At 48.2% G+C, this 16,632-nt stretch overlaps 1 protein-coding gene across 2 annotated transcripts in view; it reads right to left on the reverse strand.

Annotated features, from left to right (window-relative positions):
• Positions 1-16,632, reverse strand: part of BLTP3A (bridge-like lipid transfer protein family member 3A) — a 538,966-nt gene that overhangs the window by 227,085 nt on the left and 295,249 nt on the right. For both annotated transcript variants that reach the window (XM_069633498.1, XM_069633499.1), the window contains exon 12: positions 14,767-14,908. In XM_069633498.1, coding sequence (XP_069489599.1) covers positions 14,767-14,908 — 142 coding nt within the window. The remainder of the gene's footprint in view (positions 1-14,766; positions 14,909-16,632) is intronic.

Here is a 16,632-nt window from a genome sequence, read left to right on the forward strand (position 1 = left end):
ACTAGGAAAACAGTTTTGAGAGTGATACATCTTAATGGGCAGCAATGGAGGGGTTCAAAAGGGAGTGCCCATTAGACATTTTAGAACTAGATTTAAGTCCTACAGGGGAACTTGAAAAGGAGTTGGAGGGTAGACATTGGTCAACCCTTTCATAAATTGAATGACTAACAGCATCTTAAAATATGAGGGTTCCTCAGCTGTGTGTTTTGAAAATTGATAGTGCGGCGATGTAACCCTTAATTGCCTTAAAAAAGCTTTCTGGTCGGAAGCAACACCTCCATTACGTCATCCAGGAGGTCCCAATCTTTGTATCTCAACCTTTCAGAAACCATGCGTGTAGGTTGAAAGTTCTGATATCCAGATGGAGAACCTGACCCTCCTCTCGTGAGTGAAGATCCTCTCTTTGTGGAAGACGAATCGGAGGACAGATGGATATATCTAGATCTGGCTTCATGTTCTCCTGGCCCAGTCCGGGGCAATTAGGATTATGGTTTTCCGGAATCTTCGCAACCTCCTTATTAAAGCAGGAATGACAGGGACTGGAGGAAACGCATATAGAAGTGGAAACTCCCAGTCCACCACAAACACATCTCCTAGAGCTCCTCTTGGGGGAAATTCCCTGGAGCAGTACTGTTTGCATTTCCCGTTGAGACTTGTTGCGAACATATCCACCTGAGGGGTTCCCCAAAAGGGAGAAGATCTTTTGAAGGACTTCCTGAGCTAGTTCTCACTCGTGGGAGACTGGTCTGCCTGCTTAGAGCGTCCGCCGCCGTGTTCTCTCCGGCTAGGTGAATTGCTGATAGAGATTCCTTTTCAAATTGGCCAGAACCAGAGCTGCATTGCTTCTCTGTAAAGCGGCAGTGACCCTGCGCCTCCTCTTTTGTTGAGGTAGTGCATGGCCACTGTGTTGTCCATCATTATCAGAAATTCTTTTCCCTGTACTGATGGCAGGAAAGTTTTCAGTGCTAGCCTGATTGCTCTCAGCTCCAATAGGTTGATGTGTAGTTAAGACCGCTGATGGTGAAATCGTTGGCATGGGCTCCCCACCCCGTGAGTGAGGCGTCCGTCACCCCTGTTATCTCTGGCCATGGTTGCCAAAACGGTTCTCCTTTCAAGATGTTCTCCCGACAGGCCCACCACTGAAGGTCCTGTGCGACTCTGTTCGGAATTTGTAGGAGATTTGACATCTTTCCTGAGAATTGCGACCATTGGATCCTTAGAGCCCACTGGAGAGACCTCATTTCCAGGCGAGCCTCTGGCACTAGAAAAATGCAGGATGCCATGAGGCCCGAGCAACCTAAAAAATAAAAATTAAAAAAACAAGGTCGGCAGATGCTGGTCATTCTGAAATTTGGTCACCATCTGTAGAATCTTCTGAGCCCTCACCTCTGGTGGCGAGGCTCCCTCCCCCCCCAAGGATGTGTTCAGGACTGCTCCAATAAACTGGAGTTTCTGTGATGTATCATATGGGACTTCTTGAAGTTGAGGGAGAAGCCCAGTTTGTGGAGGAAGTGGCAAACATAATCCAGATGATCGAGCTTGTTCCGGGGACACTGCTCTGTTCAACCAGTCGTCCAGGTAGGGGTGGATATGAAGGTTCTACGTTATTTCGCTGCGGTATTACCCACCCAAGCCCCCCCTTTTTTTATTCCCTTACACCCACAACCATATATTTGTTTTCATATTTTTTTTAAAAAAAATTATGAAATAAAAACGGCGATGAAAAAACGCGATGAAAAATACCGCAGTGAAATGCGTGTATACCAGATATGAATCCCTCCCCTACTGAGAATTGCTGCCACAACCGCCATTAGCTTGGTGAAAACCCTCAGGGTGGATTTAAGACCAAATGGCAGAACCCGAAATTGATAGCGAGAGCTGACAATGGCGAACCTTAGGTACTTTCTGTGCTCAAGATGGATTGGCACATGAAAGTAAGCATCCTGAAGGTCCAGAGATACCAACCAATCCTGGAGCTGGAGTGCCTGAAGGATCTGAGAAAGGGTTACCATCTTAAAATTGTCTTTCCTGGGGAATTTGTTCAATTCTCATAAGTCCAAGATAGGTCTCATACCTCCATCCTTTTTCGGAATTAGGAAATATGGGGAGTACCAACCCTTGTTCCTCTCCGCTGCAGGTAAAGGTTCTATAGCACCTTTCTCTAGCAGGTCCAAAATCTCCTGCATAAGGAGAGGTTCTGGAAACATCAAAGAGTTGTTCTCCGGTGGATGGTGGATAACTGAGGAGTGTGTAGGAAAGGCAGGCAGTAACCTTGGCCAACTGTCTCCAATGCCCAAGCATCTGAAGTAATAGCCTGCCATACTGTCAGATGTTGAGTTAACCTGCCTCCTACTGGTGTCTTGTGTAGTAAGACCTCAGAGGGGTTTTGGGGCAGCTGAAGCAAATGCTGAAGGCAAGGGAGCACCTGCGAATGCGGACTTGGTACCTTTGCCCCATCCACCAGGGGGGAATCGTCTCTGGCCTCTTTAAGCTGGTTGTCCTCTGCCTTTTTCCGAAAGCGGAGTAAAAGTGAAAGGACCTATCCCTCTGGGGTGTACCCGTGGGTCAGTTTGGAGTTTGTCGAATTGCAGCTCCAAGGGATTTTTCCGCTGCTCTGGAAGTTTGCAACTTCTCCAAATTGTCATCAGCTTTTTTACCAAATGGATGGGTGCCATCAAAGGGCATATTCAGAAGTCTGGATTGCACATCAGGAGCAAAGCCAGATTTCCGCAACCACGCAAATCTGCAGATTGTAGCACTCACCGCCATGGCTCTGCTGATGCCGTCAACAGAGTTGAGACCGGTTTGGAGGGACTCCCACATCGCATCCCTCCCGTCCTTGATAATGCTCAAGAAACCGTCTCTCTCCTCTTCTTCGGGGAGGAGGTCAGCTGCCAATGAAGCACACTCCGAAAGGGTGTGGCTGAATGAATCTTGCCAGCGTGCATGTGGCGTTAGCAGACTTAAGAGCCATGCTGCATGCCAAAAAGACATTCTTGGCCATGGTGTCAAATTCTTTGTCGTCACAATCCTGCAGGATTGTGGGGCATGCTGATGGTCTGCCTGATAAAGTTGCAGCTTGGACTACTAGGCTCTCTGGAGTCGGGTGTTTAGATAAATAAGGAGGGTCTGTAGCCGATGTCCTATATCTTGCAGAGTTTTTTACTGACTGCAGGAATTACTTTCGGAGTCTCCCAATTTGTGGACAATTTTCTGCAAGGCTTTATGGAAGGGAACTATAGGGTCTTCTTGAGGTCCCTTATCTAAAATGTCTGTTAGGTCATCTTGGTCAAAAGCGGGTGTGGGTCTCGTCCACCCCATATACTCCATTACCCTGTTCATAAGTAACCTATAATTTCCTTCTGCATGGTCACCAGGCTCCGGTTTACTGAAGTCTACCCCTGGAGAGGTATCAATACCACTGGCCTCCTGTAAGGACTCTTGCAGATCCTTTAGCCTGACATTTTCTGGTACAAATTCCTCTGGTAGAGGAGGTCTTATAGGTTCTAAACCAAAAGGCCTTTCTGAATCGGAGTCGTCCCCCTCTTCATGTATGGAAGATAAAGACCTGAAATAATCAGAGCGTGGAAGAGGTGTGAAGCTTCTCAAGTGATGAGGGCTATATTAGTCACCACTGGCTGAGAAAAACTCAAAAATCATCGAGGTAGACACCATAGGTCTCGATGTAATCGTGAAAGGCGTCTATGTACTCGAGACTGACCTCGATGTCGAGGGATTCAGGATTTTTCTTTGATGTCTCCGATAGGGTCGACCCCGGTCTCAACGTTCTTGAAGGAGACTTCGATGCCTCAGGTGTGAACGCGTTGAAGGAGTGGGCGCATGAGGCGTCGGTAACTTCTCCTTCGACGAAGTCGTCGATGACGCAGTTTTGGACTTCGAAGGTAAGGTCGACGTCTTATGCGTCGAAGAGGCTTTTTCTCTACTCAAGGGTTCATGACGCTCAAGGAGTAGGTTTTGCCGAGGTAGACTACTCATGGCTTTCATTTTTATCGGGTTTTTTACCTCGGGTATCACCTCTAGGTATCTCCGAGGGGGGCAAGGCCGCGTTCCCTCTCGAAGACCCTTAACATTTTTAAAGGAAATTCCTCCCACTAAGCCGGGCAGCTGTACTTAGTGGGGCTAGCAACTTTTTCTGCGGAACTGGAGGATGAAGATGAGGGCGACCTATGGCGCCTCTTATTGTGTCTCGACGCGGATAAGTGATGTGATCCACTCAGAGTCCTCGAACGCGAGTGCTTTCTTTTTCGACGAGGAGAGGACGGTCTCGACTCGTCAGAGGTCAGTTTTGAAGGGCTAACAGATTTAATGGTCTTACCTCTCTCCTGCTTCCCCCTGCGCTCCATCAAGGCTTTCGCTGTCATAGAAAGACATTCTTCACACTCTGAACACGGGTCGACGTTTTTTGATTCACTGAGGAACCGAGCATTATGTCTCCGAGGCTTACGAAGCGCGGAAAGATGGAACCGAGCAACGGATGCTGCGCGCAACTATTTATACCTAGGAGGACGTAGACGTCGATACCGAGGCCTACGAGGGACATCGAAGCGCAGCGCCCTATACTGAAAAAAACATTCCGAGGCCAGCAAGCTAGAAATGGATACATCAAAGATAAGGAATACGTGGGAGGACACAATCCATTCGAAATAAGTAACTTAAGTACTATTCCCACAGGATTATCACAGCAGAAGAAAAGGTGGCATTTTAAATCAATATAAAGTAACACAAAAGTAAGAGCAACTACTGAAACAACTAAGCAACCTTTATAGCAGCTCTTGCAATTTCAATTAACCCCTGCTTAGCCAATCTTTAAAAGTCCAACCCCTATACTAAGTCGGTCTCAGTCAAAAAAAAGTTTTTTTGTAAAAAAAGGTACAGCCACCATTTTAGGCAAATGGTGACCCCCCTTGATCCCCTACTGCAGCTGCAAAGACAGCCTGAGGTAGAAGTTCACAAAAGGTTGTGCAAAAATGTACACTGCCACCAGCCTGTCAGATGAAAATGTAACAGTAACTAAACTGTACTGCAATAGTGAGAAAAAGGAGACAATGTTTACTCTCAGCACTCCACATGAGGTGGGGTGTGCTGATCTCATTGTCCCCCCCCCCACCCTGATAACAGTAGTTAACCAAGGTAAAATAAAAAGGAAAGTTCAAGGAGCTTCCAGCAACACTGCAACAGAAAGTGCTGTGTGCTGCAATAGTAAAATGTAAATGTTAGAAAAGATGGGAGTAAAGCATAACTACATTAGAAAGTACCAAAAAGAGATACAAATGGTTCCCAAGTGCAGAGTAAAAGAATGAGAGTGCGGAAAAAGGTTCCCACTAACTCAGGAAAATAAGATAAAAGTCCAGCAAAAAGTGCTGGGAGACTCATGGGTGGAGAGAATTTCAATCAAATAGGAAATCTACTCTAACAAGAGCTGTTTGGGCATACTTCAGGGGATGCTCAGACTCCTGCAAGCATGTGCAGGAAATAGAAAGCGCTCCCCACTTCCTGTACATGCAATGCAGGAGCCCAAGCATCTTGGGATCTGGTAGAGTGGATTCTGGACCAGAGCAGTTAAGAAAAAATAAATGTATGCTTGGATGCGTGAATGAAAGAGTGAATGTGAGCAAATGTGTATGGGTGCGTGCGTGATGTGTACCCCTGCATCCCCAAATCCTCTGTGGGAAAGGGTGGTAAATCCGATGCCTATAGTGCTCACCGTGCTGGTGAGCGGTCCTCTGTGATTCATCACAAAATCAAAGGTGCACTCACCATGTTGGTGGAGAGGCTCGCTCAGAGCGGGCCTATGATTTGAGAATGTGGAGAAGGAGGTGCATTATTATTATTTTTTTTTTAATGAGCATCAATGGTAAAGCAAATATTTTTCAAAATTCGGCAGCTGCCTCTGCCAAGACAACAGGTCCTAGAGAAGTGGAAAAGTAGTAAACCAATGAAGAGTCTACAAAAGGGATCCAATGTTTTTTAAAGAGCCTGGTGACTGACACGCATACTGATGATCGTAGGACACCAGACAAGGTGATGCCAAGTAGTACAGAAGTACAGTTGGAACATCTTGTCGTATGACAATTATTCTAAATAAGCTTAAGAGACATTTTCCAACAAAAAGGCACCATTTTTGGGAGACATTGAAGGACAGACCCACTGTGCTAAGAAAAGCTTGACCAAGCTGTGTGTGCTTTACAGATCTCAATCTGTGGCCCACAGTGAAGACTAATCTCTTATTTTTTATTGGCCACCATAAAATACCTTGACCTTTGGCTTCGATTTGTTGGTTGAACCCCTGGCTAGGACCAGGTGAAGAGAGACAAAAAGAGACACATGGAGAGAGAAAGCCAAAGTAACCAGGGCTGAAAAATGACAGTGATGAGAATGCAACATTACTTCCCACCCTACCTGCGACTCCGTGATCTGCTCCCCACTGTCCTTCCAGCCATGCTGCCAAATACCCACCCTCTCCCGTTAGCTCCCCACTTCTTTTTTCTCTCCTTCTCTCTGATTGTAAAATGCTCTGTTGCTTCCCGAAGCTAGGTCCGCGCTTAATATCCCGATAATAATAATAATAATAATAATAATAATAATAATAATAATGTGGGGGGCATGGCTAACCGCCACATAGAGAGGATGCAACTTCGTCGAGCTTCGCTAGATGTGCCACTTATAAGCTGTTTTCTACGGCTCTGAAACATTAAACAGACCCTGCGAAGCACCACGATTGCTGCGGACGCCTGCATGAAGCTCCAGGACCCTCCACACACGAGGGTGTAAGCCCGAAAGACTTGTTTTTGCCGCCCGCGGATAACCACTCAGCAAGGAGCCAAGAGTGCGGCTCTCACACACTGAGCCCGGGGAGCTCAGCGCCAGCCCAACAGACCGCGAAACTACAAACCCGCACAACCGCTCGTGAGAGGAAGAGGAAAAGCGATTTGGTGGCACAACTGCCGAACGGGGCATCGGCGGCGTTGCATGGGCCACCGAGACACCCGAGGGACCATGCACGATAGGCTCGACATAGGCCTCCGCACCTCGAAGCCGCAAGCCTCACCCAAGGCCACAAAGGAAAGCGCACATCGCCGAAACAGCCCTCAGCGCCCCAAGCCCACAGACATAGCCGGAACCAGGGGAATGTCGCGCTTGGACAAATAGACGGCGAAGGGGGCTAGGTCCAACCAGCGCCAGACCACCATAGACGCTTTCACGGCCAACGGACTCCCCAACCCCGAGGCCTCAGACACGGCATCTGTTGAGACGGAAACCGGCCCCGCTGTAGTGGTGGCCGAACCCAGCAACACCAAACTACTGGAGGCCATTAAGACATTCCAAGCAACAATGGTGAACAAAATCGACGCCGTGGCCACAGATCTGGGCCTCCTACGTCAGGATGTCCGCTCCTTGGCTGGCAGAACCGAAGCGCTGGAGACCCAGGTACGCGAAAATACGGAAGCAAAAACCCAACTCCTACATGACGTAGATGGCCTCCAGCAGAGAGTCAAGAACTTGGAGGACAGAGTGGAGGAGGCAGAAGGGAGGGCTTGCCGCAACAACATCCGGCTTCTCGGCCTGCCGGAGGGCATTGAAGGCCCGGATCCCACGAACTACGTGGAGAACCTCCTGCTGCAGGAGATTGGCGCGGAAAAGCTGTCGCAAGGCTTCTCCATAGAGAGGGCTCGTAGGTCACTTGCTAAGAAACCACCACCAGGCGGTCCACCTAGGCCTATGATAGCAAAAGTACTGAATTACAGGGACCGAGAGGTCATTTTGGCGTATTCACGATCAGGTGGCCAGATCAAGAGGGACTCTGCCAAGAATGCGATTTATCCCGATTACACCTTCCAAGTACAGAGGAGCAGAGCTCAGTTCATACATACGAAATCCAGATTGAAAGCAGCAGGATTGCGATACATGCTTCTATACCCCTCAAGGCTAAAAGTGATACACAACAACAGGGCCCTCCTGTTTGACACCCCAGGCCAGGCACGGGACTGGATCGACGGACAGCAACTACCCGACATCGAAGACAAAAGGCGGAAGCCGTATCGAACCGCCTTCCAAAAACCGCAGGAGAACTTTTCTTAATACAACTGCGTATCAGCAGAAGGACCTAGCCTATTAAACGGCTGATATGATCCTACTATGCGGAAAGCCGAAGCAAGAGCTGCCCCAACCCCCAGGAGTTTCTTTTTCAGGGTACGTTTACCCACATGTAGGGCACCCGAAGACCATGCCTGGTCCTAAGGAGAGGAAACGGGACAGTCATAACGAGGGTCACCTCGCTGGACCAGTTCTATGTTTGGGAAGTTTATTAAATTGGAGGGAGAAACAGAGAGTTAGCACCCACGTTGGGAAATTTGAACAAAAAACACTGAGACCTCAGGATAACTTCACGACAGATACATCATTAACAGGACCTCGACCGAGGCCGAGGAGGAGCAACGGACACCACGGCGCCTATGGCTGAAAAAATAAAAGTAATGACGTGGAACGTCAGAGGCATGAACAGCTTTGTGACTGAGCCCTTATGTAAATTGCACTATGATTTGAGGGGGGGGGGGGGCAGACCATAACTGCACCCTAGATCCCCTCAAAGACAGGTCTGATACCAAACACTCCCGCCCACCCCCCCACCCAAAATATTGTCTAAGTTAATAAGCCAGCTGTCACTATGATCTGTGGAGGGAACAGGGCCCTAAGCGAAGAGAATTTTCCTTCTCCCCGCCACAATGTCCACACTAGGCTGGACTATATTCTAGTCAGTCTGGGGCAGCAAGCCACGTTTAGCGACGCACAGTATTTGCAAAGGGTGTTGTCAGACCATTCCCCCATGTTGGCCACCTGGGAGGTATACCCGCCCAGACCCCCAATTCCCAAGTGGAGACTTCGGGCCGAAGCCCTGCTCAATGAGCCTTTAGCGAACACATAAAAGACAGTACCGATGAATACTGGCAAAACAACCTGGACAGTGTTGAATGTGTCGGTACCGCGTGGGAGGCATACAAGGTAGTCATGAGGGGAGAGAGGATAGCCGCGGTGGAGGCGCCCAGAGGTCCATCACTAATTCCCTGGTGGGCGTGGAAAGGGAGTTGGGGGAGCTGGAGAGTAGGACAGATTCGACTCCAGAACATCTACAGGGAATTACCAAACTGCAACAAACCTGCCTGTCGCACCGGGAAACCTTGGGAAAACTAAGTTATGCTAAGCACACTGAAAGAACGCACATGCTGGGAGATAAACCCGGTAAACTCTTAGCTTGGCTTTACAAGAGGGAAACCCCTAGGACTCCCATTTGCCACATACTCAGACCTGATGGCACCACAGCGCACACCCAGGCAGAGATTAACTCGGTCTTTTCCGAGTTCTATCCTGACCTATACTCAAAGACCCTGCCCCCCACTGACACCGAGATAAAGGATGTCCTGGACAACAGAGCTACCCAAAACAGATTCACAAATGGCTGAAGCCCTAGACGACCCAATCACCCCCGACAAGGTGAAAGTAATAATTAGATCCTTACCATCTGGGAAAGCACCGGGCATGGATGGCCTACCCGGGGAATTCTATAAGTCATATGAGGAGACCCTTGCCCCACTGCTAGCACAGGTATACAACGAGGCTTACGAACGCGGTATCCTCCCTGACTCCATGAGAGAAGCCATAATAATCCCCTTGCTGAAGCCTGGAAAAGCTGGCACGGACTGTGGGTCATATAGACCACCATCTATGTTAAATGTAGATAACAAAATACTGACTGCACTCCTTGCTAACAGATTATGTAGAGCGATCCCCCGGTTGATTCACCAGGACCAAACTGGCTACGTGCCAGGGCACTCTATCACCGAAGACTTGCGCAGGTTACACCACATAATATACAGCACCGAGCGAGGACCTCAGAAATATGCTGTGGCGTCACCAGACGCCACCTAGGCCTTCGATTCGTTGAGATGGGAATGGTTATATGCACCATGGTTAGGATGGGGATCGAACCCGCCTTCCTTAAGTGCACCCAATTGGTCTACACCAATCCCACTGCCAAAGTGCGCACCAATAAGACATACTCTGAGAAATGGCCCCTCTACAGAGGCACACGGCAGGGTTGCCCACTGTCCCCTATGCTATATATTATTGCCGCGGAGCCTGTAGCTGCATATCTCCGGCAGGAGTATGGAGACGGCGGCATTGAACTTGACGGGGAGACACCGCGTCTCTATGTACGCAGACGACATGCTGCTGTACCTGCATAACCCGGAGCACCTCCTGCCCTACATTTTAGAGACTTTAGATGGTTTCCACAAACACACGGGCATTCAGATCAAAAAAGACAAGTCTTGTCTCTATCCCCTTGCTGCATTGTATAGAGAGGAGCACAGATCCCTGCCTCCTCTAGACCTTCAATGGCAGGTGACATCCTTTAGATACTTGGGTGTTCCAATACACCGTAACCCTAGCACCGAACACATTCTTAACACGGTTAGGGCTAAAGATGCCCTTGCAAAGTCCATGGATTTTTGGGGTAAGCTCCCACTCTCAGTCGCGGGGCGGGTCTCCTCAAAATGGTGGCACTCCCCCGTTTACTGCATTGCTTTTCCAACGTCCCCTACAACATCCCTCGCTCCTTTTTCAGAGGCCTAAACAAACTCTGTAGGGGATTCCTCTGGCAGGGAGGTAGGCACAGGGTGGCGCTGGACATTCTCCATAGACCCTATGAAAGGGGGGGATTGAAGGTCCCTAATTTTGAACTTTACTACTTGGCCAGCCAACTAAGGCATGTGACGCAATGGATGGCAGATGAAACCACTTCAGACACCCGACTTCTACAACCAGCTCTGCCTCGACTGTTACTCCGAGACTTACTATGGGCTGACAAGGGGGCTCTGAGACATTACCCATACCTGGTTAGACTTGGATCCCAGCTCTGGAAGCGGGCCTGTAAATCAGTGGGGGTGACAGACCCATATTCCCCGCAGATCCCCATTGCAGCAGTCATGGCTAAACTCTCATGGGGACACACGGAAACACGCACCCAGTGGGAACCCTATGGGGCGGCAGTATTAGGAGACCTCACTTACGGACAGGCGCTCATGACATTCACTGACCTCAGCGAGTCCACAGCCCTGCCCACAAGCCAGTTTCTGCTCCACAGAGCAGTGACACAGGCCATGAAGGACAGATGGCCGGAGGCCACCGACCAAGTCATGGAGAACGATATCATTGAGTCGATGCTGGACACTGCTGAGGGGGGCCACGCAACCTCCAGACTATACGAAGTCCTTCTGCAGGGCACAACCAAGAATGAACTTAAATGCAAAGAGAGGTGGGAGAGGGAATTGGGCGTTGAATATGAGGACAAAGCATGGGAGAGAATAGCTCACTACCATAAAAAAATCTCTAGAAATGCCTGTCTCCAACTCATCCAACTGTACATTACCAACAGGGCCTACCTTACACCTGCCGCCATATCGAGGTTCAAAGGAGCCACAACCCAGATATGCCGCAAATGCAATGAGCCGAGGGCGGGAATGACCCACATGTTCTGGGGCTGCCCGACGGTCCAGAGGTTCTGGGCCCAGGTGAAGGAGAGGGTAGCAAACACGGAGATTGAAGTGGAAATTCACAAACCAGCAGTCTGTATTTTGGGAAGCTATAAGTGAAACAGTAAGAATAAGCCCCTAAATAAACTGAAAGACTTGATATACATCACAGCGAAAAGACGCATAGCCATGGGATGGAAAAGCGCCGGAGGCCTTAGCGAGGCCCTTTGGTGGGGTGACCTCAAAAGATGGATAGCCGCTGAGACCGCAGCCTGGGAGACAGCGATTCAGGTACAGAGGCTGGACTCCAGTGATGAACTACTCCGTTGGGTGGCGTTAACAGTGCCATTGCTCCACCCAGCAGCTCAAGACAGCACCTCGGTCAGTACGGACAGTCCCGGCCCGACACAAGGTCCAGAAGAATAAGGTGGATGTACCCGAGGTCTCGGAGGGGGGGATTATGCATATTGCATTGACTAATCAACGATCCTTTGTTTGTCACTACTTGTTGAAAATCCAATAAAGATATTAAAAAAAAAACAATAATAATAACAGGACAGACAGACGGTAAGAAATGAGAAAGACAAACCGACAGGAAGGAAGGAGAAAGCGTTCGGGAGAATTTTCATTTCTTGTGCCAATTCCCCTCAACCTAAGATACCTGTGGCACTTTTGTTGGACATCTAGGATTGTTTTGCTTTAATGTGAGTGATTGGACTTTTCACTACTCGTCATTCTTTTTCTCTGAGATGGAACCCTATTTTTTCTGCTGCTTTATTCTTTTAATGGAGTCATTCTTTCCTCCATGTATTTCACTACAGCCATGTGTAATACATTATTGCAGCACACAGCACCCTATGTGAAGTTTTGCTGGGGAGTTTCTTGGGCTCCCCTTACTATTATTTATTACTTTTTACTTAGAACTACTGTTCAAGGTTGGTAAGGTACTTACCGTTCTTTTTTGGGGGATCACACCACACCACCTTATGTGGAGTGCTGAGGGGCTACATTGTAACTTCTTTCCCACTGCGCCTGTAACTTTTATAGTTACAGAGACAGACAAACCCAAACTGCTGGTGGCAGTGGATACCTTTTTACCATTTCTGTGTTTGGTACTCACAAGCTCTGTCCACAGCTGCAGTACAGCACCCATGGGTAACAATTTTCCCAAAATTGCCCAAGTCTTCTTTGATCACCATTTTCAGTGTGTATGTCCTTTGTTGGCCCTTTACCATTCTAGGTGGGGGTGGGTCCGGATTTTTGCTTTTTCCGGGGGCCCCCTTTGTGAAGCCTGCCAAGGCTCCAGTGTGTCTGCTAAGGCAGGAAGTGAGATTGGAGCCCAAAACCTCCCAGGCCTTTGTTTGAGGGTAAGCCTGGCTGGAACCAGTTTGAATTAGGTGGCTGGCGGTCCTGCTAGGACAGTCACCCCAGGTAATTCACAGGTCCATAGGACTAAATGAATGGGTTCCTGCATAAAAGGAGAGTGTTTTGGCGCAGAAGGCAGAGTCAACTACTGGAACGGAAGCTCCGAAGGAGACAACCAGAGACGCCTGCAGCACCTCCAGTAACTGCACAAGCACCACTGAAGTACCGCTGCTGTCCTGACCAGTTTTACGATCAACACGGGAGCTCCGCCAAGGACGACTTCCTCCTCTGGGCTGGTAGGCATAACCACCCTCAAGAAACTCTTCAATTTGAGTTGTACCCCGATGTCCTGTAACCTTCCTGGGTTGAAGAATCCCAATACTCGGGGTACCTCAACCACCCTGAAGTGCATTGCCTTGCCGTTGACGAATCTCGCTGGAACTTCGGTGGCATTATGTAGACCTCCAGAAGCACGAATCCTCTGCTCAAAGTCCCCCTCACCAAAGTGTGCAGGACTGAGAAACCAAGATGATTCTAACTGGCAGTGATAGCTACTGGTGCTGAGAAAAAGGCGCCAAAACCACAAACCGATGCTGTAGTAAGAAGATTTCTGTGCTGCTTAGTCCCTCTCTCAACTACTGCTGCAGGAACCCCTCCAAGCCCCCCCCCTTCCGCAGAACCCCTCCAGGGCCCCCCTTCCGTAAACACGACCAAGGACTAGGAGACTGGGTTTGCAGCAGTGCAACCAGATGCCCAGCCTCATCAGCTTCTTCACTATCAAGGTACTGTGGGACTTAAGGGAAGCTTACCTGAAGCCGTTTGTGTTGCTCTTTTGCTTTTGGAGCACTGTTTTTGCTGTGTGGGTGTTCACCCAATTTCAGTCATCCAGACCCAACAGCTTGCCCCCTCCAGGAAGGCTTCTCCTAAACCCTGAACTTATTTCAAGACCAACTAACTTGTTACTTACTTGTGCCAAGGAGATTTGCATCAGAATTGTCGTTTTCCTATTGACTTGGGTATTGCTGGTTTCCCAACAGTAAATCTTCTCAACTTCCTGGCTTGGGCATTGTTAGTTTCCCCCCAAAACCTCAACTGATTACCTCCTTTCTTGTTAGGGAAAAGACTGCCAAACCTTAAAGAGTTGCTACTAGTATTGCTCACTTGTGATTGTTCTTGAACATTCTTGAACTTACCTAAACTTGAATGCTGCAGGGTTGATTTAAAATAAGTACTTTTACTGACCTTAACTGAAGTCACTGTGTGGGTAAGAAAAGTATATAGCACATTACAAACCCGCTTTATTCCCTTAATAGCCTAAATGAAAGTTTCATGTTGCAAGTTGGCACATCTGAGTTTTTAACTGCCTTGTGTATGTACACAAATGTATCACTATTTTTAATATAACTGCAAATGTGCGTTTCCTTAGATCCATTTATGTTCCAATTTCTTTGTACTGATTTACAGCTCACATTCCTCCTACAACGCTAAGCCTGCTGCTCTGCCACTCTACCAACCTTCGGTAGTACAGGCCTATATTAGAAGTTGGGGCCTTGTCATCAAGGGATACACCTTGTAGAGTTCAATACCAATTGGACTACAGAAAAATGTACCCAACAGAAAGACCAGAACGTGAAAGAAACTGGAAAGAGAGAGACTGGAAGGAGACAGACAAAATGACAATAGGAAGTGACTGGAGGATGACAGGCAGAAAGGTGAAGAGGATGTAAAATAGGCGAGTAAGGAAAGAGGGATATTTAGAGAAAGAGGGATGCATAAGCTTTTAATTTTGCCAGTTTTGGGTAAATAGTCACAATTTAACAAATAGATACAGAGTTGTCAACAACAGTTTTACCTGGGAAGCCATAGGTGTCAGGGAAGTAATACTCCGTGAACTGCAGGTGGATTGCAGAGACACGCTCCGCAAGCTTCTTTTGTTTCCTGTTACAGGACAGCAGTGGGGCGGGCTTCTTAGTCCGCTGGGCAGCAGAGGAAACCTGGACACAAAACATGAACAAAGCATATAAACACAGGCTTGTGCAAGTAGACCACTGTATCCAAAGACCAGGATTCCGCACTCTTCTTCTGGGAGCACCAGAGAGCCAGTTCCACCGACTCCAGGAGGCCAAGAAAGCCACTGTCAGACTGGTATATAATCTGCCAAAAAAGGTATCAATTTCTATACAATCGGAGGAAGCTGCACTGGCTACCTGTTTGGAAAAAGATTGAATTCATATCATTGTGCCCGATATCGGTGTACTCAAGGAGTGGCACCCAGCTATCTGGCCTCTAAAATTAAGCTCCATCAGCCATCTTGCGCGCTACGCTCAACTGGGGAAAATCATTTGATTGTTCCTCCCTCTCACTTTGTTTCTCAGCGTGATAGATGCTTCTCTATCAGGGGTCCTCTCTGGGATGCACTTTCAGCTGAATTACGGAATATATCTTCTGTTACTCTTTTAAAAAAAAAAAAAAAAAAAATCTGAAAACTCACTTGTTTCAATGATTTTATTCCTCTGTGGTAATATTTTTAAGTGGTCACAGGAATTGCACATCTGCGCCTAGATGCAGGCTCCCCGTTTGGTTCCGTAAGGATATGCGTGCTATAAATTCCAAATCAAATCAACTTTACACAAAAAGGAGCTGTTCCAGGTTGGTTTACAAAAGTAAAATGGCAAGAACAAGCGGATTGATTATAGGTTCAGACCATACACATTTGGTTAAAAGACAAACACCCAGTCCAGACAAACTACATTGTGTGAAGAACCTACTTTCCAGGGCATTGCTGTAGGCGGGAGCAGAAAGCAAGTACTTGCATCACTGCATCAGGAAAAGGAGCTCAATGGGAGTAGAATTGGACCTGTGATGAATCCAAAGGAGTCATCACGGATTCTCTGGCAGTAACTTCCTCCCATGTGGCCAGGGGACAGCAGCTGCTACCTGATCCACACCCTGGGGGCAGCTATATGAGGGAGGATCATATAAGAGGAGACGACCACTGGGGAGATATCATGGCTTCATTGGATGAGGCGCAGTATCCCCCATTTTTCCTTTGAAAAGACCCTCTGCTACCCAATAACCTTTTGGTTTATTGGCATGTGCCTCTTCCCTAGATAAACCTTTTCCCAACATCCATTAGACCAAACTCACATCTATGGTATGAAAAGGAAAATCTCCAAGAAAACCTTTTTCAGTTTCAATTCCGCTTTATATAGAACTGATCCTTCAAATGTTATCATTGAGAGAAGGTCTCCAAGCACTGTGCATCATTTGAGATCAGTGGACTCCAATTGCCACAACCACTGAAGTACTAAGATGAGGAGGATGAAGGCAATGATGCAGAGCAACAAGAGCCTCAATGATCATGCTAGTAGTTTTGGAAAATCACACGTGCGCTGTACATTTAAAAATGGAAACCAAACCATGAGAGGGAGCTCAGGAGAAGACGTGTCTTCCTTGAAGGCGGACAGACGCTGGAGACACGAGTCAGTGTGGCAGAGCCAAGGAGCTCGCCAGCAAAGAGGGAAGGAATTGTTTGCGAGAGCAAGCAGGGCCGTAGAAACTTCAGGAACCACAAGACTATTCCTGGGCGTTCGGCAGCATTACCTTCACCGAGACCTGGAAGCGAGAAGGCATGAGGTGTGCACGAGCGGAACCGCGGGAGAAGGCGGAGAGACGTCAAGGCACTCCATAGTGGAAGGAGAGTGGCAGAGCTGTGCCG

Source organism: Ambystoma mexicanum, chromosome 13 (genome assembly GCF_040938575.1).
Source record: "Ambystoma mexicanum isolate Mex_15411 chromosome 13, UKY_AmexF1_1, whole genome shotgun sequence".
Taxonomy (NCBI): domain Eukaryota; kingdom Metazoa; phylum Chordata; class Amphibia; order Caudata; family Ambystomatidae; genus Ambystoma; species Ambystoma mexicanum.